This window comes from Vigna angularis, chromosome 7 (assembly GCF_016808095.1).
Source record: "Vigna angularis cultivar LongXiaoDou No.4 chromosome 7, ASM1680809v1, whole genome shotgun sequence".
Taxonomy (NCBI): Eukaryota; Viridiplantae; Streptophyta; class Magnoliopsida; order Fabales; family Fabaceae; genus Vigna; species Vigna angularis.
In genome coordinates, this window is record NC_068976.1 from 10287157 (window position 1) to 10310253 (window position 23097).

At 33.4% G+C, this 23097-nt stretch overlaps 1 protein-coding gene across 2 annotated transcripts in view; it reads left to right on the top strand.

Moving 5' to 3' along the window:
• The first annotated feature begins 6006 nt into the window (after window positions 1-6006).
• LOC108337981 (protein TIC236, chloroplastic) overlaps window positions 6007-23097 on the top strand; it is a 62646-nt gene continuing 45555 nt past the window's right edge. Inside the window, exons 1-6 of one of the 2 annotated variants that reach the window (XM_052880585.1) lie at window positions 6007-8178; window positions 10757-10955; window positions 11053-11112; window positions 19808-19912; window positions 21157-21297; window positions 22111-22173. In XM_052880585.1, coding sequence (XP_052736545.1) covers window positions 6236-8178; window positions 10757-10955; window positions 11053-11112; window positions 19808-19912; window positions 21157-21297; window positions 22111-22173 — 2511 coding nt within the window. In that variant the 5' untranslated portion in view covers window positions 6007-6235. The remainder of the gene's footprint in view (window positions 8179-10756; window positions 10956-11052; window positions 11113-19807; window positions 19913-21156; window positions 21298-22110; window positions 22174-23097) is intronic. The other variant, XM_052880584.1, reaches the window with a different exon arrangement.

Consider the following 23097-nt stretch of genomic DNA (forward strand, 5'->3'; position numbering starts at 1 on the left):
CATTCGGCCTCTATTATATAGAGTTTTTGCATTTTGTAACTTGTATTAATATTGTTTTCTGTACCTCCACAATTACTAACTGTATTTTTATAAGAGAAAAAGATATAAATACCCTTTACTATTGCACCACACTGTCATTGTTCTTGTTGCTATCTCCATTTTTATCACCACTCTGTTGTAGAAGAGTGAGAGAAGTTGTAGGAAAAGAAGAAGAAAAAAAAAAACCGTTCTGAAAAGTTTTTTTCCAAATGTATTTCATGTATTGTAGAAAGTTCTTTTTGGAACACATTTCGTTATTACGGGTGTTCTTGTAAACATATTTCATAAGATACTATATGCATTTTAGAGAGTTTATTCTGAAAAATCCATTCCAAAATATATTTCATGCTTTTCGAAGATTCTCTTCAAACAATAACAATTATATATTTATTGTGTTTTTAAGAATTATTTATATTTTTTTTTAATATCCATATATCACATATCATTCTATTATTTTCAAAATAAATGTAATAACATATTGAAATATATGTAGTATCTGATACATTTATCGTATGTATGCATCATAGATTCTAATACAAAAAATAGATAAATTAAAGAAAAATAATTTTAACAATTTTAAAATGATATTAAAATAATATTTTATTAATAGGTATATGTAGTAAAAGAAAGATATGAAGTGTGGTAACTACACCAAAACAGTGGTATATTTTCAAAAAATGGTAAGAATTTAGACAAATTTTATATTTAGAGTTTAATTTAATATAAATTAGTCATTCTTTTGTTATTTTTATTAATTATAAATTTCTTGATAAATTTGTAGAAAAAATAATAATATATTTGTATTAACTTATAAAATTAAAATTTATAAGGACATAATCAATTATTTAAAAGTAAAAGTGTTATAGAAATATAAATATTTTATTATTTAAGTGCAATGTTTATAAATAGAAAAAATTAATTACTCAAATATCATTTGAGAAAAATCACCATCATCTATAAAAAAACACTTTCTATTTATCTTATATATTTTCTTTCCAGACTTTTTTCATTCTTTCATGAATCAAAGCTGGTCTTAGTGATTCTAATAGATAATAAAGCAATGTGTTTGACCAAAATTTTTTTTAGAGGAAGTTTTTCTTTGTACATGTTCATGGGTTGGTTTATGGTGAAAAGTGGAATTTAAGTCTAAATAAAATGGTTTGATCTCTAGTTGATATGAGACTTCTATACATCATTTAAAAAAACACATCTATCTAAAGCAATTTCTATTTACCTATTCTTAATGATTCTAATAAAAAAAATAGAGCAAATATGTCTAATCAAAATTTTAGAAGAAGTTTCTCTTTGTACATTGTCTTGGGTTGGTTTACGATGTTTTGCATGCATGGGCCTAGGAGTCTTATATGTGGTCCTTTTATAGTAAAAATGAATATTTATTAGTTATGGTCATAAGGGTTATATAAATCATTGATTAGAATTTTTTGTGTTCAAGTTTGGTTTTCGTTTGTTATAAGAGAAGTTGGAAGTTCTAATTTAAACAAACAAGTTTTAACAAGGGAAGTTATTTATGTTTTTCATGAAACCTTATAATAATCTAAATGTTAGAGTACTTGGTCACAAGATTTGGGTTCTACGCTGAAAATTGTTTGAATATTTGAAATTGAGTGTTATTTGAATTTTTGTTAATAGATTAATATTGCATAAAGTTTTGATTTGGATACTAGTTGAGAAATTGATATAATGGCTAGATTATTCATGTTAAGATATAAAGTTTCTTAAATTCAGTTTTGAATATGTTTAGATGAATGAAGTTAGTTTTTATGACTTTCCACATCTTAAGACTACGAGTTTGAATGATTAAAGTTATATTATAATTTGAAAACAATTTTGGTTTTTCTATGTGAGGTTGATTTTTTAATGTTTTTCACTTAAGTTGAGGATTTTTGCTTAAGTGAAAATATAATTGAAAATCAACCTTCCTTTTAGTCTTATTTTTTCTTAAGCTAAGGATTTTTCGCTTAAGTGAAAATGGAATTGCAACTCAACCCTGTTAAGACAAAATAGTATAGAGAATAGACCGTCTAAGTAACTTAAGTTTTGAAATTTAACAAAAAGTCATAAACGAAATATTGTTGTGTATGAAAAGTTGTTTAAAACAATAACGTCTAAAGAAGAAATAATTAATAACCTCTGAAGATAACATTTTTTAGACTAAGTTGTCTAAATGAATTTGAAAATCATAAACAGTATCCAAAAGAAAGTATCTCTCTTTGAAATCATCTAATAGACTATACGAGCAAAACAACCTAGCGTCTCAAGAAAAAAAAGTTTATCTCGTGTATAACATTAAAGCTAAAAGAAGTTTTTATTCAATACGATATTATCTTAAACAAAGCTTTTAAAAGAAAATATTGTCTGATGAAAGACCGATAAACGCTATAGCCTTTGAAAAGTCATCTTATGTTGATACCATATGATGATTATTTGTGTTCTATGTCTTACCAAACAATGCATTTATGAATGGAATGAAAAATGATAAAATGTCTTGAATACACTACACTATCTAACGCTTATGAACGTTCAAAACGTCTAATGCATGTACGATAAAGTACTTTGATGCTTGTATACTTTGGTTTTTGATATTCATGTAGATCAATAAAGTAGAAAGATATGATCAAAATCACTACACCCAAAGAAAAAGACGTTGTTGTTAAGACAAAATCATCTATACATCTAAACACTCTCATGTTTTGAAGTTTAACCAAATGACATTAAACAAAATAATAATCTGAAAATACTATAGGAGAAAACATAAGACTTAGGTTCAAAATTCCCAACATAGAAAAACATTTAGGACCTCCTACCACTCTCACCACATAACTAATCATTCTCTACTTGAAACTGAATGGTTATTAAAGTATCAATATAACCTCCAATGCTAGGACTCCCACACCAACGTGTACACTAATAAACTACAAACACTTAATCTCTCCGCGAGATCCTTGGCCAATTTCATATCATGTTCATATTCATCAACCAATTCATCGTGAATTATAAATTCATATTTTATTTCAAAACCAACATAAACCTTCATATTCCATCATATATTTTATTGTACAATCAATATAACAACATATGTATAAACTGTTCGAGACTTTAGAAACATGATTGCAGTTTCTATAAAACTAAAAAATGCATGTTCTTTTATTCAAATTAAATATAATTGAATGATTAATGCAATGCTAAGACAATCAAATCATTTTGATAATTGTGAAAAAAGTTATACAGTAAACAAACGACAAAGGTCAATGTTATGAACCACCTAAACTACTGGAATATTAAGTAGAAAATTTTCTAACTATAGGTCTCTAATTAAAGATCTAACCAATCAAAATAAATAAAAATATATCTAAAACGTACGGTAAGAATTTTAGTTCGATCCGGCGGTTAATGAAGTGGAAATCTTCATTTTATCGATATGGCTCAAAGATAGAACTAAGGTGGTGATCAGGTCCTTCAAAATGCACAACTAATTTCTCTAAGCTCAGACATCCAATTAATAATCCAAGTGATCAAAGTGAATTAATATGTCTTAGGATCTATATATCAAAATTTTAGCTTGATCTCACAGATAATTATGTGGGAATTGAGGTTTTTCCGAGACAACTTAGAAATAGAATTAAAGTAATTATCAACTCCCTCCAAAATGTGAAATTAATTTCTCTAATCTCATTCACCCAATTTATAATCCATGCGATTGAAATGAATCAATATATCTTAAGAACTATATATCAAAATTTCAAGTTGATCTAACGGTTAACTAGGTGAGAAAAGAGATTTTACCGAGAAGACTCAAAAGTAGAAATAAAGTAGTTATCAATTTTCTCAAAATGCAGGATTAATTCCTTTAAGTAAAAACCTCAAATTAATAATCCGAATAGTCAAGGTGAAGTAATATGTCTTAGGAATCATATATCAAAGTTTCAGCTTAATCTATAAGTAAACGAAGTGGAAACGAAGTTTTTACCGAGGTAACTTGGAAAATAGAAAACATGGAAAACATAGTTAAGAAAACCAAAACTCACACAAGTTGATAGATAGCCACCCTTACTAAAACCCAACATGTTCATATCTCATGTAATCAGATTCATGATCCTGAAATATACAATTATCATGCACAAAGAAAAGAGTCAGTGATGAGTGCATATTTATGCCTTCATTTAGCCTTTAATATTGTATTTTTAATTGGTTTTTGTACTTTGATGGAATATGTTAATTAGGATTTGTTATAGTTGAGTTTATTTAGCACGTGATAGAAAAACATGTTAAAAATAGATTTTTAGTTGCATAAATGTTCTTTTGATATTTTGATGTGTGTTGGTGCAACTACAGTTAAGTTGAACTCATTGAGGCGTTGAAATAAATTAGTTAAAGTTTCATGACACCATAAAGATAAATCCAAAAATAAAAAATAACAAACAAGAATTCAATCCAAGCATAGCATAAAAAACAGAAGAAATTTGACTAAGTCAAGAAGATGGACAAACAACAAAAATTGGACCTTGCGATTTTCTCTATTTTTTTCTACAAAAAGGGCTTTGATGATTGATAAATGTTTATGATAAAAGATAATTTGGAAAGAGTATATCTTAAAATTTTTTATTTGATATTGTTAAATAATTACCTTATTTAACTTTATTCTTAAATATCACAAGATAATATTTGTCCAATCTTTTTAAATCTAAAAAATATATTTTTAAATATTTTTAGATCTCCTCAATAGTCAACATAACTACCATATGAGCTACCACAACAATCATCTGTCTTTGACTCACCAAAAATAGAGTAAGTCTGCCGCAAAAAAACTAGGTCAAAAATTACAACTTGCTCATCATAAGACGGATTAACGAGCTAAGTGTGCACTCTTTTTTTTTTAATTTTATTTTTAAAATATGTTTGCATATACACTTATAAATAAATATTTAATTATATAAATATTTTCTAAGATTGATTAATTAATAATTTTAATTAGACAAATTAAAATAATTATTATATTTACATATTAAATTATTTTATTATAAGTAATAATTGAAATTTAATTTGTAAGTGTTAATGGTTTAAATTATAATAATATTGCATATTTATATCTTAAAAAAATATAATATAGAAAATTTATTTATTTTAATTATTTTTATTTTAATTTTTAGTATACTTTAAAAAAAAAGAAGCAAAAATTGTGTATAAAATAAAGTTAACTAGTCTTTCACGATCATTTTAAAAGACAACAAAAATTAGGATTGTTATTCAATCATATGCTCAATTATTCTCATTTTAAATCCATCCACTATCATTGTTAGGTCAATGACTGTGTATTTGAAGTAGAAGTTTGAAATTATGTCATAATTTTATTCTTAAAAAGTTTCAGAAAAGAAAAAAACATATTTAAACTTCTTTTAATCAATACCACAACAACAATAATATATTTAAAAAATATTATATAAAAATGCATTTTACTAAGTAAAAAAAACGCATGAACACATCCTAAACTATTTTTCATGTAAACCCATTCGTCTAACCAGTTTACTATACCAATTCAAAATGAACACATTTTAGTTTTCTGAAGATTTTTTTATTCTAGAATACAAAGCTAAAATACTCACATTTTGGAGAAAACAAGGGTAAAACTCGTTACAATAAAATCATAATACAATTATGTTTTTAGTGCATCTAATAGGGTTTGCTACATAGTTTTTCATTAAAATAAATTACATATTAAATTTGACATATCTTAATTTTATACAAAGAAAACACATAAAATTTGTATTTAGGGGAATTTTGAAGAGACTAAAATTGTATTTTAGGTTTAAATCTCTGTGAGGATCTTCACATAATTGTAGGAATTATAAGTGGGTTTAAACCATGGTAGAAGAGAAATATAGCAATGTAAATACACTTTCTTTCTTGTGGCCTAAAAGTGAAACCCAATTTTTTACTTTCACCTTTCCACCCTCCAAACAGAGCCAAGCAATTTCAACCCTTCTCCCAATCGAAACCATCTGGTGAGTGCCGTAGCCATTCTCAAAACGCAACACAACACAAACCAAGATTCTCAGACTCATACTCGCTTCGTTTTTCACACTTCCACAGCGTGCCCCTCAAAATTAAACGCGCTGGTGATGAAGGGAGTCGAAATTTGTCTCCATTTTCAATGATTCTTCTGAGATGAGACCCCATAATGAGTCTGAAAAACCATACCTTGTTTCTGGGAACAAGTCTTCATGGCTCTTTGGAAAGTGGCACCAGCAAGAGGAACCCTTTTCTTTTGGAGAGAAGGAAGTTGCCGCAGAAGGGTCTTTGCAATTGCACGTGCTGCGTGTCCCCAAGACGGTGCCGTTTGGTAAGCCAAGCGTTACGGCTTTCAGCTTTTTCTGGGCAAAACGTGAGATTATTGGGAAAAGACTTGATTTTGAGAGGTGGGTCGAGGTTAGAATGTGCCAGGGAACCTTATTTTAGGAGTGAGGCTTTGGGCAGTTGTTTGACACCGTTGTGGAAAGAGGGGCTGCTTTTGATAAGGGCTTCTGTTTGCACTGCTGTTGTATCTGGAGTGTGCATGCTGGTGTGGTATGGCCAGAATAAAGCAAAGGGTTTCATTGAGGCCAATTTGTTGCCTTCTGTTTGTTCAGTAATCAGTGAGTACATTCAGCGTGACCTTGTGTTTGGCAAGGTTCGGCGAATTTCGCCGTTGAGCATTACTTTGGAATCTTGCTCATTTGGGCCTCACAAGGAGGAGTTTTCGTGTGGCGAGGCTCCCACGGTGAAGCTTCGCCTCCGCCCCTTTGTGAGTTTGAGGAGTGGAAAGTTGGTGATTGATGCGGTTTTGTCGCATCCAAGTCTCTTGGTAGCACAGAAGAAGGACTTTACTTGGTTGGGAATACCCTTCAATGAAGGAGGCATGGGGAGAAGTTTCTCGGCTGAAGAAGGCATAGATTATCGTACAAGAACAAGGAGGCTTGCACGAGAGGAAGCCTTGGCTCATTGGGAAAGAGAAAGGGATGATGCTGCTAAGGAAGCTGCTGAGGTGGGGTACTTTGTTTCTGAGAGGAGTTGTGGTGTGTCCCAAGGTGATGATGGTTTAAAGGAGATGGAAACTCGTTCCGTGGAGTCAACTGCATCTGCGCCCTTTTTCTGCATGAATGATGGGAAGCACGATCATAGGTTGATGGACAAAGGTGTTAATTATGATACGAAGCATGCAGCTTTGGAAAAATCATTTGGAGTGAGATTACCTGCATCGGGACTTCGATTTTGGTCCAGAGTAATATCCGGGCCTAGGAAATACAAGTTTAAGAGGAAGGGTAATGGGGGTAGCATCTTTGCATCTGGTGTTGCTATCAAAAAGAGAATGTTTGAACGTAGTGCATCAGCTGCTCATGCATACTTTTGTAATCAATCACAATGGAAATTTGGGGAGCCTTTGTCGCCTTCTGAATGTTATCATTTTATGAGTCATGATATGCATTTGGTGAAAAGTGAGGTTGACAGAAATGCCAAACCTGTTGTTGGTGATGAAAAAAGAAGTGATGATAGCCAAAGTGTAACACAATTCAAAGATCTGGCATTGCCTCCCTTAGTGAATGAAAATATTGGCATTCAATCGGATTACTTAAACTTAGTTTGTGATCCAACATTACACACAAGAGAGGGTGAATTTGAAAATTTGCAATCTAGTGATGATGTTGCAGAACCGGCTAATCCAAATGGTATTAAAGAGAAAAATGAGGAGTTTGTACCATATGTTGCTGCCAGTCATATGGACGATAATGACAGCTCTTCAGGGGGGCAACGAGGTTTGACATCTGAAAATTTGAGTTTTGTGAAGCCTAACTCTCAGTTGGAAACCTATTTTCAAAATCCATTTGAGCTCTTGCTTGTGAAATTTGACTTAACATCAATTTTAAGAAATATGGAAGAGTTGACATCTTGGTTTCTTTCTGGCCCCTTTGCAAAATTGAAGTCTGTCGTGGGTCTGAGAGTTGAAGATATTGTTTCCGAACATGTTGATGGGATAGATTTTGTGCAGTCCGAAGGTGTTACAAAGGTTCTGCCTATTACATTGGATTCAGTTCATTTCAAAGGTGCAACGTTGATGCTGCTTGCATATGGTGACAAGGAAGTTAGGTGAGAGTTGATCTTATCATTACCTCTTAATTTAAAATCAGTCTACAGCTGAAGTAATGGACACACCAGTTCATGAGTCCATGGTTTTAATATTGTGTACATCATTACAAATGTTATGTTGGGCGTTCTTTCAGAAATATATCATCTTGATAGTTAACTTGCTTATATCATTACTTCTGTTTTTTAAGTAGTATGACAATGACAATTCTAGTAGCAACATTTTTTACTAATGACAATGACAATTCTAGTAAGTGGACTGGATACCGACCGAACCAGTGAAGGCATGGTTTCAAGGTTCAAAGGTTCTACTAAAGTCAATCCGGTCTCAATAAAATACTATTATTTTATTTTTTATAATACATTAATATAATATAAGAGGAAAAATTAACAAAAATAAATTAGTACACATAAATTTATAAAATTAAAATTATAATTTCGCTTAAAATGGTCACAATTCATAACATATAATAAAAGTAATTCATATATGAAGGTAAACAAATCTAATACATCATGTTCAAGTTCAGATCTCTTAGAAAACCAACTACAAATCACTTAAAAGAACTAACTACAACAAAAAAACACATGCTTCACTTTTTAACAAATTTCCCGGGTCATGGCCATTTTTATTTAAGTCCAGTTTTTGGAAGATTTGGACGACTTCTTAGTTCTACCGGTTGAACTGGCCCGGTCCAGTTTTGACAAGTATGTTTAGTAGTGGGATTTCTATTTTGCATATTTAATTAGCCATCTTTGTTTTCAGAAATCTAGAAGAATGAAGAATTAGTGTTTTGTATTGGACAGAACATCCTTAAGTGCTATTTATTGGATGTTCAAAGTCTCTAATTCAAGATTTTGTAGGTCTCTATTCCAGTTATGCATGTGTTTCCTTCAAGCATTTATTAATTATATATTTTTAGTTTGCTTTTACCTTCTTCTGTGTGTCAATCAAACCATTGCATATTGCTATATTCTGAAGATGCTGAAGAATATAATATAATTTTGCTTTTGCTTATTGAGCTCTATACAATAGAAATGCTGCCATTAATAATATGTTATCTAAAGTCTTGATATTTGTTTTTATCAAGTAATTATGGCTCATGATTGTTTTTAGCTCATTAGTTGAGGTTGAGTTTTACCATTTTATTTTCTTGAGCTTTGACATAATTGTAATTTGTAAAAACAATTTCTTTCTTTGGTGTATACTTGAAACTTTAAAGTTTTGAATTTTGTTTCTAAAAGAGTAAGTTTATGCTCATTTAAAAGGATATTTTTTACATTTATTTTCTGGATACAATAGAAAGGATATTTTAGATGTCATTTTTCAATATGGAGGGATTAAATTGAAGTTCGCTTCTGTTGCAGGACCACATTTATAATCCTTATATCATCACTGAACTAAAATCAGTGTTTAGTTACACTACGTTATTGATCTTGAAAAGTTGAAACTGTAGACTGTTAGTATAACTACATAATAAGGGTTTCCAATTTAGCTTGTCATGTAGGTATATATATAATCTAGTTATCTCACTTTCATATTGTTAATTAAACTAACTAAACAGTCTTAATTGATATGTAATATTTTAATAGCTTAATTAAGTTTCAAGCCCCTTATAAATTTGTGTATTTTCAATTGAATCTCTATTAATTTTTTTTGTCTATTGAGTATCCAATTTTTATACCTTTTCAATTTTCCCATCTGTTTAATTTTTTCGTTAATTGGGTGACGTGATTGTTATCTTGTCTTGTCATCTTGCTTCCTTGTCTCCACATATTAAGAAATGTGAGGTTTTGTGATTAATATAAAAAAATTAAAGTAATAAAAGTCATTTGTCGTTTTACATTAACTGTAATATTGTTTTATTAATTACAAAACTTCACATTTCTTAACATGTGAATAAAAGGAAGCGAGATGATGAGACAAAATAACAGTCATGTCACCCAATTATTGATAAAAATTAAATGACATCGACTTAACTGAAAAGTATAAAAATTGAGTATCAAATACACAAACTGTTTAATAGGGACTAAATTGAAAATACATAAATTTATGAGAGATTTAAAACTTCATTAAGTCTTATTTAATATTCTATAAGAGTAGTGTTAATCTTGGTTTTTTAGAATAAACTTGTTTGTTTCGATTTGGATATTTTCAGTATAATGTTTTAGATTATATTGCATAAATTTGTTGTGAGATGAGTGCCTGTAACATGAATTAGACTTAAAACAGAGAGAAAAGCACAGCAGATGAGCCAGAAACATGCTTGGGAGAGTCTCCCAGCTTTTCATACATATATATCTGTGATAGAGCTGTACAAGAGGATTCCTTTAATCAAGGAAGAATATTGCAAGATCAACACGATATTTAGCCTAATTTCCATAAATATGCACTGCTAAAGAAAGCGAAAGAGTTATAATGAAATTAATCAATTGTTCTAACCCAATTTCAGTCTTCAATTCATTAAATCTCAATACAATCTTTTTATAATCTCAGCTCTTGTATACAATATAAATGATGCTTTTATATTGTAACCAAATAGTAATGGTCTGTGAATTAAAGATTTTGTACTACTGTTTTTAGGGAGATGGAGAATGTCAATGGACATGTAAAGTTCCAAAATCACTATAGTCGCATACATGTGGATCTGAGTGGAAATTGTAATACTTGGAGATCAGATCTTATATCTGAAGATGGAGGCTGGTTGTCTGCCAATGTTTTTGTTGACACTATTGATCAGAGTTGGCATGCTAATCTAAAAATTGATAATCTTTTTGTCCCGGTAACATTTATAATAGTTAATGGTCCATCATTACTTGCTTTGCCATTTAATTTCTACAATTTGCTTATGTAGTTTGTTTGGCTTGAGTTTGGTGCAGCTGTTTGAAAGGATCCTTGAAATTCCAATTATCTGGTCTAAAGGGAGGGCTAGCGGCGAGGTGTTTTTCTAACTTAAGTTCATTTACCTTTCTATTCTATTTTTAGGAAGATTTTTCTTGAGTTAAACACTAATTTTCCTACTTATGATGTTAAATATCAAACTCAACATCTACATAAATATATTTGGCATGTGTAGTACTTGTGACTAGTTTAGTGGTTATATAGACCTAAGACTTGCCTCCTGACTGGAACAATAGTTTGAGTTAAAGCCAAAGCGACTTGAGCAATGTGAACGATTGGTTGTTGTTTTTCTTCTATAATCAGTATATTGTTTCTTTTTTTCTTCTGTCAAAACAATGCCTAAAACCAATATTGTCAATAGGGGATGATGAAAAGTCATGAAAAGTTGAAATTGTGCTATATCATAGCAGTTGAAATATAACACCTAGATAACAATCACATATTAAAAAAATCAGGCTACTTGCAAGTAAAAGTAAGCTCTTTAAACATTGGGTAATATTAACTCAAAAGTTAAATTGTGCAAGGCCAAATGTTGATCAAAGCATATAAAAAAGCTAAAATTTGTATTAGCAGAGAAAAGAGAATAGAAAAGAAGTTGAAATTTGCAAGAAACTGATGTAAAAGAAAAGAGAGGAACAAATTAAAGAAATTAGGGAAAGATTAAAGGGAAGTAAGAAAAACAAAAAGAGAGTATTGTTACAATGGAAAAACAGATACGATAGTTGAATATAGTGAAAAATTATATATTAGATTAATTTCCTTGTGCCCTCCAACTAGGGTTTTTTCTGTGTTGTGGCCTTCGCTCACTAGGGTTTTCTTCTCCTGTGCCACTGTTGCTACAAACTAGGGTTTTCATCTTCTCCTTTTCTGCGACTCCATTCTGCATGAGCTAACCGTGATGCAAAATGGAGTCGTCATGGACCACCAGAAGAAACTCACATTGCCATCGCCATGTTGTGGTGGCAAGCTGCAAAATCACCACCAATTTCTGCCATGGTGCTGCCATAATATTTTCGATACCACTGGACAATAATAAGGGATTCGAGAGGTTGGGTAGTACTAATGCCACAAGCTTGTGTTTGTAACCTTTGATAGCAGTTATAAAAGGCAAATTGACAACACTAGTAAAGGAGAAGAAAAGAAAACTATTTTTTCTTTTTCTTTTTTTTATAAAAGTTCATACTTTGACATCTTAGTTAGGTTGATACCCAAAGTACATCTATTATTTGTCATCACATGAAAAATATTATTAAAATAAAAAGATAAAAGAACAAAAAACATGGGGAGACCGAACTAAATCCGTGAACAAAAAATAGAGGACTAAACTTCTCCCATAGCTAAACTTTCCTAAACATATAAAGTTGATATTTGTTATGAAAAAAAAAAAATCTAAACTGATAGGAGGATGCATAATAGGGTACCTGATAGGATATAAGGTAATAGATAATGTTAGGGTTTGGAAGGTATACGAGAGATGAAGAAAGTATATGAGAGAAGAAGAAGGGCACCAAACGGTGGAAGGCGGGGAGAGGTCGAGCCGAACGGTGGAAGGCAGTGAGGGAGAAGAAGAAGGGCACCGAACAGTGGAAGGCGGGGAGAGGTCGAGCCGAACGGTTGAAGGCAGTGAGGGCTCGAGCCGAACGATGGAAAGAGGTGAAGAACTGGAGCCGATCGGTTGAAGAGTTACTATCCTAATTGTTGTAGCAGTTAGGATGGGCGGGAAATATTTGTAGTAAATAGAGCCATATTATAGGGAAATATTCAGTATAAGATACTTATAGTAAATAGAGTTATATTATAGGGAAATATTCAGTATAAGATATTTATAGTAAATAGAGCTATATCTAGGGAAATATTCAGTATAAGATGGGGGGGGGGGGGGGGGGGATATTTAATATAAATAGAGCTAGACTCTATTGTTAGGGTTATGCTTTTGATTATTGAGTTTGTTCATAGTAGGCGGCTACAGTTTTGTGAGGGAGGTTATGCTCCCAACTATCCTTGTTTAGAGAATTTTATTACCATTAATAAGAGAAATTCATTCTTTCATTATCCTTGTTAGGATATTTATCCTATTTTATCATCATTATATTGTGTTAAGGGTTACCCTATTTATCATGATTATATTGTGTCTAGGATTATCCTATTTATCATGATTATATTGTGTCTAGGGTTACCCTATTTATCATGTACTTTTGTATCAATTTATTCTTATAAATAGAAGATTGTAAGAGGGATCAATCAAGCCCTCTAGAATTATTTTACAGTTTAATTCTCAAGTTGGTATCAGAGCGGGTCGATCCCGCTCTGGTTTCTGTCTCGTAATATTTGTCCGACGCCACAGTCCGTCGTCGCTCGCCACCGTCTGCCGCTGCCCGTCGCCGGCCACCGTCCGCCGTTGCCGTCCGCCGTCATCGGCCACCGTCATCCATCGCTGTCACAGTTCCGTTCGTCTAAACCCTTAGGGTTTTCTTGTTCCTCGCTGGTACTATTCGTCTTCTTCAGAAATGACGTCTGGCAGTACTCTTTCTTTCTCCGGAAGTCCATCAATTACCTCCGAGAAGCTAAATGGAAAAAATTATCTATCATGGTCTGCTGCCGTTGAAATGTGGTTCCTTGGCCAAGGGCATTATGACCACCTTGAGCGAGATGGAAGCCATGTGCCTATTGAAAAAGTTGATCAGTGGAAACAAGCAAATTTCCAGTTGTGTGCCCTGTTATGGCAATCAGTGGAACCCAAACTTCTTGTATCTTTGAGGGCTTTCAAAACTTGTCACTTCTTTTGGAAGAAAGCCCAAAACATTTATGCCAACGATATTCAACATCTCTATGACACTACGAACATGCTTGCATCTCTTAAAATGGCAGATCATGATATGGTGTCCTGCATGGCTGAAGCCCAATCTGCTGTCGAAGAACTCAGGATGTTTTTGGAAGTGGACCCATTAGAGGATATCAAAAAGAAACTAGACAAATTTTACATGGTGTTGATCCTTCGTGCCCTACATTCCGATTTTGATCATCTCAGAGATCAACTTCTAACTAGTCATGAGGTCCCCTCTATGGAAACATTGACCACTCGCCTTCTGCGTGTCCCGGTACCTCAAACTCAAGAAGCACATGAACTAGTGGAACCATCTGTCATGGTTGTCACACGAGGAAGAGGAGGACGTGGCACTAGAGGAGGAGGACGAGGAGGTCGGGGACGTCCTCAATGCACATACTATAAAAGGATGGGTCATACTCAAGAGAATTGCTACTCCTTACATGGTTTCCCTTCCAAAACCGCCAATATTTCGAAGACTGAAACTTCCACTTCGAAGACGGAAACTTCCACTTCTATGTTTTCTGAGGATGAATATCAAGAGTATTTAAGGTTAAAGTCTAACAACTTGGCACAACCATCTCAATCTCCCAGTACATCAACAGCCTGCCTTTCTCAATCTATGGAAGGTCAAAATTCATGGGTAATTGACTCAGGTGCTTCTGATCACATTTCTGATAATACCTCTTTGTTCTCATCTATTTCTTTTCGAGAAAAACCTCATTTGATAACCCTTGCAAATGGATCTAAAACTTCCTCCAAAGGAGTCGGCCATGTTTCTTTGTCTCCCTCCCTCAATCTCAACTCAGTCCTTTTTGTCCCTAATTGTCCTTTTAATTTAATTTCCCTAAGCCAGTTGACCAAAATGTTAAATTGTTCAATAACCTTTGATCATAAATCTTTTGTTATACAGGAGCGTGGTTCGGGGAGACAGATTGGAGAAGGATATGAAGCTGGCGGATTATACCATTTTGGATCTCATCCAAGGGTGTCCTGTGTTGCTGCTCCTAATCCTAAAGGGCTACATGATCGACTTGGCCATCCTCATTTGTCCAAATTAAAAAAGATGTGTCCTGAACTTAGTGGTCTCCAAACCTTAGAATGTGAGTCATGTCAATTAGGAAAACATGTTAGATCTTCCTTTCCTAAGAGGTCTCAATCAATATGTAATTCTAGTTTTTCCATCATCCATTCTGATATATGGGGACCTAGTCGTATCTCCTCATTTGGTTTTAGATATTTTGTTACCTTTATTGATAAATATTCAAGATGTACTTGGGTTTATCTTATGAAAAATCGTTCTGAATTGTTAACTATCTTTACATCTTTTTTGAATGAAATCAAGAATCAATTTGGTCAAGTAATCAAAATATTAAGAAGTGATAATGCAAAAGAGTATTTCTCATCCTCCTTTTTTGCCATCTTGAGTTCCCATGATATCTTACATCAGTCTACTTGTCCTCATACACCGCAGCAAAATGGTATAGCAGAACGCAAAAATAGACACTTGGTTGAAACTGCTCGTACCCTTTTGCTTGGTGCCCATATTCCTGTCCATCACTGGGGGATGCCATCTTAACTGCATGTTATCTTATTAATAGGATGCCCTCCTCCTCTCTTGATAATAAAGTCCCTTTCTCCATTTTGTTTCCTAATGTTCCTCTCTTTCATACATCTCCCCGAGTGTTTGGCTATGTATGTTTTGTTCATGACATGTCTCCAGGTCTAGACAAACTCTCCGCTCGCACTCTCAAATGTGTCTTCTTAGGCTATTCTCGACTTCAAAAAGGATATCGGTGTTACTCTCCTGAAACTCAGAAGTATTACATGTCGGCCAATGTCACATTCTTTGAACAGACTCCTTACTTCTCTCCATCTGTTCAGGATGTTTCTATCCTCCAGCAGGTCCTTCCTATTCTAATGGCTGAGTCAAATAGCTCCACTGTCTCTGTCATTCCAAGTCTTGATCACAATCCTTCTACACCCGTTTCTCCACACACTGAGATCATCCCACACAGGGCCTCAATGGATAGTCCACCTCCCCAAGACAATGGTGAATCTCCTACTTCAGATTCTTCTCCCTCGTCACCTCCTCCCACGCCTCCTGGTGAAAATGATTCAGCATGGCCTATTGCCCTCAGAAAAGGTACTCGTTCCACTCGAAACCCTCATCCCATTTATAATTTTCTAAGCTATCATCGATTGTCGCCCTCCTATTTTTCTCTTTTATCCTCAGTGTCCTCTGTTGTTATACCCAAGAATGTGAAAGAAGCACTTGATCATCCTGGATGGCGACAAGCTATGATTGCAGAAATGCAGGCTCTTGACCACAATAATACTTGGGAACTGGTGCCTCTTCCCCAGGCAAAAAGGCGGTTGGTTGTCGATGGGTGTATGCAGTTAAAGTCGGCCCTGATGGTGAAATTGATCGGCTCAAAGCTCGGCTTGTTGCAAAAGGTTACACTCAGGTTTATGGTCTTGATTATTGTGACACTTTCTCTCTTGTAGCCAAGATGACTACTATTCGCCTCTTCTTTGCCATGGCAGCCATTCGTCATTGGCCACTTCATCAATTGGATATCAAGAATGCCTTCCTACATGGTGATCTTGAGGAAGAAGTTTATATGGAGCAACCTCCTGGGTTTGTTGCTCAGGGGGAGTCTGGTATGGTATGCAAATTGCATCGATCTCTATATGGCCTCAAGCAATCCCCACGTGCTTGGTTTGGAAAGTTTAGCTCCATTGTTCAAAAATTTGGGCTAAAACACAGTGAAGCAGACCATTCAGTTTTTTACTGTCATTCTTCTCTCGGGAAATGTGTTTACTTAATAGTATATGTTGATGATATTGTCATTACAGGAAATGATGTTGTTGGAATATCTCAACTAAAAGAGTACTTGTGTAGATATTTTCAAACCAAGGATCTTGGAAGTCTCAAATACTTCTTAGGCATTGAAGTAGTGCAATCAAGAGATGGAGTTGTAATCTCCCAGAGGAAGTATGTTCTTGATATATTACAAGAAACAGGCATGATTGATTGTAGACCGGTAGACAGTCCCATGGATCCAAACCAGAAATTAAGGACAGAAGAAGGTGAATTATTCTCCGATCCAGAGAGGTATAGGAGGCTGGTTGGAAAACTGATTTATCTCACTATTACAAGGCTAGATCTATCCTTTGCAGTTGGAGTGGTTAGTCAGTTCATGCAGGCTCCATGTGTTGACCATTAGAATGCTCTCATTCGCATTCTAAGGTATGTAAAGAAGGCTCCCGGGCAAGGATTGTTATATGAAGATAAAGGAAGCATTAAGGTCTCTGGGTATTGTGATGTAGATTAGGCAGGTTCACCTATTCATAGACGGTCTACGACAGGATATTGTGTTTTTCTGGGAGGAAACATTATTTCATGGAAAAGTAAGAAACAAAATGTTGTAGCTAGATCAACCGTGGAAGCCGAGTATAGGGCAATGGCATCACTAACATGTGAACTTATATGGGTGAAACAATTCCTTCAAGAGGTTAAATTTTGTGACATCCATACTATGAAGATGTATTGCGACAATCAAGCTGCTCTCCACATTGCATCAAATCCAGTGTTTCACGAGAGGACTAAACATATAGAAATTGATTGTCATTTTGTTCGTGAAAAGTTGTTAACCAAAGAAATATGTACTGAGTTTATTGGGTCAAACGATCAACTCGCAGATGTATTGACCAAGTCATTAAGGGGTCCTCGGATTGAGTTTATTTGTTCCAAGCTTGGTACATACAATTTGTATGCTCCAGCTTGAGGGGGAGTGTTAGGATATTTATCCTATTTTATCATTATTATAGTGTGTCAAGGGTTACCCTATTTATCATGATTATATTGTGTCTAGGATTACCCTATTTATCATGATTATATTGTGTCTAGGGTTACCCTATTTATCATGTACTTTTGTATCAATTTATTCTTATAAATAGAAGATTGTGAGAGGGATCAATCAAGCCCTCTAGAATTATTTTACAGTTTAATTCTCAAGTATCCTTTCCACCTACTGTGATCGTGGTTAATTAGGTTTCCTACTGAGAAACCTAACAGTACCATTTAAAAGCTTCTCTATTATTCAAACCTAAATTAGTCAATTTGTTAGCACAGTGACTCCCTTCCCTAAAAATATGGGAAACTTTGAACTCTATATCACTACAAAACTTCAAACATTTGGTTACCAGATATGTGATTAGTTGCACTAAGTTTAGTGACTCAAGGACCAATTGGTGGAGATTGAGAGACAAGCAGGTGAATTACTAGTGTGTGCCACCAAAGTAGTGTGACTATAGATTGGTGTGTTGCTCACCATTTGATAGTCTTTAAATGTTGCTAGAGATAAATCAACTGGTATAGGATCAACAAATGACTGAGTAGTAGATGCTTGGGTGATATTGTGTGAATTAGGGGTTTCCCCTGCAACTCTCAACACTTATCAATTATATGTATAGTGTGGTGTCAATGTTTGCATTTCAGATGAATTTTAGAATTACATGTGAGAGCGTCCAAAATTATTACTGTGATGCAAAGGCTGTGTTAATACTTGATTTATGTAGGAATGAATTGAACACTGGTAGGTAGATGGGATTTGCTGCCCAACTCACTTAACCATAACCTGATTTTCAAGCCCAAGTGGAATAGTTAGACCCATCTATGTTGTAAATACTAACCATGTGGTTAGAAAAGATGAGAGAATCTATTTTGGAGGTTGATGTGGTGTTGGAAGACTTCTTTTGTGGAAGGATGAAAAAATAAAAACCTAAGGAGAGGGAAAAGTAGATTGGACAACTAAACACTGATGGAGCAACCAGCACAAGGGTATGAGGACACGGGAGGCAACCTGGCGAATATTGGTTAGAGAAGAAAGAGTTTGCCAGAGGTCGTACTGGAACAGTGAATGTGAAGTTGGGAGAAAGGCTGGCAAAAGAAAATCCTTTGAAGACGGTGGGTCTAACATGCCAACATGGTTTTGAAAAAGGCTCTAGATATGTTAAACTCTAGTAAAGAAAGAAACATTTAGTTGCAACCTTGTGTTTCTAAGACAGCGTGAGTACTTTATTTATATTGAGAAAAATGAATCAATATAATAAATAGATTAGATTTGATATAATATAATAACAAAGATATAATATCGGAATAAATAAAAAAATTCGGAAAAATACATATATGATCAAGATATTCTTGATTATATTGCGATCAATTTCTTGTTTCTATAATTATAACATAAGAGAAATGATGCATACCCACAAAGTTTGTTGTGATGTTCATATTTGCTTTTAGTAATTTTAAAGTCTATTTCCATGTATCTTTGACAATTTATATTTCCATTTGTGGATATTAGTTTGGATGTGTAAATAGGATCTCCTTTTCTGTCTGTTTTATTGATTCAATTGCTTAATTTTAATATAGGCTTAATTATAATTTGTCTTTGAAATTTGCGATAATTCTGATTTTGGTCCTCTAAAATTAAAAAAATTTGATTTTAGTCCCTCAAAATAAAAGATAATTTTCGCCGCTAGACTCTAAATTTGAGGGATTGAACTAAATTTTTAAATACTGTTTTAGTCCCTCAAATTTAGGATTAAGGGACTTAAACCATATTTGTACTAAATTCAAGGTACTGAAACACTTTTTTTTATTCGGTGGATTGATAACTTATTTACCTCAAATTTTAGGGTCTGAAACATAAATAAACCTTTATCATATTATTTGATGAACTAGCATTTTATTTCATAGGGAGACAAGTCCTACATTTTTTGGTTCAGATTCTGCTGTGGAACTTTATTTGTCATGTTACCGTGAGTTCTTCACCCTTATAATTATCTATGTATGATGCTAAGTTTTCTTATAGGGTATGTATTTTTTTGTTACCTATGTTTAGGTTCACCTGTGCATGTCCAAGGGGGAGACTTTTCCAAATTTTCACGGACAACTTGATGTGATAGGGTTGGATTTCCAGCCATTGGATGCTCCATCATCTTTTTCCGTACAACTTCCTATACTCTCTTCTTAGGACACTTGGAGTTTCTTCTTTTCTATATTTGGTATTCCTTATTCAATGTGATTGGGCTTGGTGTTATTTGAAAAGTACCTGAAGTGTTGCGTTTTATATTGTTTACTCAGCATATGCTTTGATGTTGTATGAAAATTTTGAAATATGCTATTTATTGGTTAAGTGCCATTACAATACTAAAATTAGAAGGATGATATGATGGACCACATATATCTATGGTGGACCATTACTTACATCCTATAGATTAATGTAAGCTGGATAATGTTGTTAAAGATATGATTAAATGGCCTATAAATTTGAAAATGTGTATAGCTATTAGTATATACACTATAGTTAACATATATAGTTTTCAAATGTGTTGTACAACTTCTTCTTTTCTTTGTACATAGGTAGATTTACCTGTAAACTATGTTACTACTGTGTATAGCTGTCAGTTCTTATAATAGCTAGTAGTAAGCTACATCTATATAATGTTGTACTGTGTCATCAACTGTTTGTTGTAAACATGTCCAGCATGTAGATATGCATACAATATCTACATAATGTTATACAGTTATCCGTGGCTAAATATTCTGTTACACTTCATAGTTGCTTGTAACATGGGAATGGGATCTAGTTCCAGTATTATTGAGTGGAAGACAATAATTGCTTATTTCATAAGGAAACTGTTGCTAGAAAAAATTAGAATTGCCTTTTCAATATCAAAAGTATTTATTTGAGTTACACAAGGGCTCCCTGCTTTGAGTTGGAATGGCAGAAGTAATGTTTAGCGTATCCTTTTTTCTACTTCTAGTTTTCTTTTTCTACCTAAGTTGTATCTTTTCTTCTCAATTTACGTGGTTAACACTTCCTTGGTACTCTTGATAATTTTTGTTTTGTTTTATAGATTGTATTTCGTAAATGATCATACAGGGTGTTTCTTTTTTATCTGTTTATTTACATGTTTGCAATTTAATTAATTTTCTCTCTTTTTTTAAGATTTACTTATATTTGTATTCTCACTTTTGAGAAGTGTCTTTTATCTTCACCTTTGTATTTATCTTAATGAAATAATTCTTTTACCATTATGGATTGCATTGGTATAACTTTTGATGACATCTGTACCACACATGTGAAGTATTTAGGCATATTGATATGTAAACGGGCTGAGTATTTTTCATGATATGAACTGAAATTTGTTTCCCCCCTTTTTGTTCTATTTTTTTATGTCATTGAAGAACATATCAGGGAGTTTATGTTTTCGTGGTCAAAGAATATTTTTACACAATGCAAGTGGCTGGTTTGGCAGTGTTCCTTTAGAAGCATCAGGAGACTTTGGCATTCATCCTGAAGAAGGAGAGTTTCATCTTATGTGTCAGGTACTTTTCTCTCATGCATGCTCACAAACACAAATTGTAGCTTAGTCAAATATAATTTTTGTTTTGTATGAGAGTTCATTTGGAGAAGTTGATATTTTATTTTCTACAAGTTATCCTTTGAAATAGCCAAGCATTTTTCACCGGTGAGTGTACAATTCTCCTATAATCTGCACTCATACTAATATTATTTCCAATTGAGTTTATTTTTGCAAAAATTAACTATTTAGTTATTCTTTCATATGCACCTAACACCAGAAGCTAACACAAAAGTCCTTTGGGCTTGAATTGTGGATTGAGCATAGACCCACCTCATTTTGTGCTAAAGGAATTTTGTTTTAGTGTAATTATAAAAGTGGTACCCATGACCACCTTAAGATGTTTCTACAGCATGCCACTGCCATGGAACCAACTATAGTTAAAAATTTTGCATTCTCAAATTTAGTTTAGAAATTTGAAAGTATGTATTTCCTGTCGGATTGGGTAAGTCCTTCATATTCCACTCTGTTGCCATTATTGGTAGTACTGACAGCATACCTAATTAGTCTTGCTGCTACTCCAGCCATAGTCCATTAAGCCCTGTGGTATCCAAAGTGTACAACTCTTTGGGGAATAAGAAAATTTGGTTTGTAAATGGGAGAATTTCCAGAGTGCTCTCTGTAAAGTTACAGACACTCATACATAATGAGATATTATGATCATAAGAATTCTGTATAGTGAGTTCATTTTTCATATTTATACCTTATTTAATTTGATGGTAGATAGTTGTGCTTCTTTTCATCTTTTCATTAATGTTTTGTTTGGTCATATATACAGGTTCCTGGTGTTGAAGTGAATGCTTTGATGAGAACCTTTAAGATGAAACCTCTTCTCTTCCCGGTACATTTCTTTAGCTCGGTGCACTAATTTTAGTACTTTAAAGTTTGAATATGCTGGAATTGATAGAGTAAAATCAAAATATTATTTCGGAATAATCTGCATTTGTATTCAACATTATGGCAACAAGCACTATCTACAAATACAACAATTTATCCTGTGAAAATAATAAAAACTGGGTATAGGATTAATTTCCTTTTGTGTTGAAAATACACATAGGGTAATATATTTATAAAGAAGAATAGAACAGGAAAATCTGGCTAATCCAAATACACATGATATTGTAACTAACATAAGATATTGTAACTTATATCTAACATACTGATAGGATATAATGTGTATGATAGGAGGAAACATATTAAGAAGTAGTTGTGAGTTAGGTTGTTAGGGTGAGTGAGGTTTCCTTTATATAGTTGGTGGGTCCTGGTATGGAGGGGACTTTTGGATAATTTTGTAGATTGAGCTTTAGCTCTTTGTGAAGGAGAAACCCTTGGAGGAGAGAGTGGTCTCCTATTTTGTGTTCTTTTCAGTTTATACAATAAAGAATATTACTCTTCTTTCTCTTTTCAATTTTGGATTCCTAACAAATTGGTCTGACCTGTCGGATCAAGAAGTGGTGGAAGCATTGAAGGAAGAGTCAATACTTTGGAGAGGTGGGTCAGCAAACAGAAAAGGGTGATAGCAGAATGGAGAGGAAATATCCAAGATGTTGAAATGTAATGTATTTTCTAGTGGGCGTTTTAGAGTGGGCTTTTTAGGAGCCTTTTGTTTTTCCTTTTTATGTTGATCTATGATAGGAGGCTAAAGGTGTATGTGAGAAGAAACAGACGGGAGAAGTAGTTAGTTAGTTAGTGGGTCAGTAGCCTAACTGTTTTATCAGTTAGGAAGGGAGATGTATCTGTTAGGAGGTCAAACTTGTATAAATAG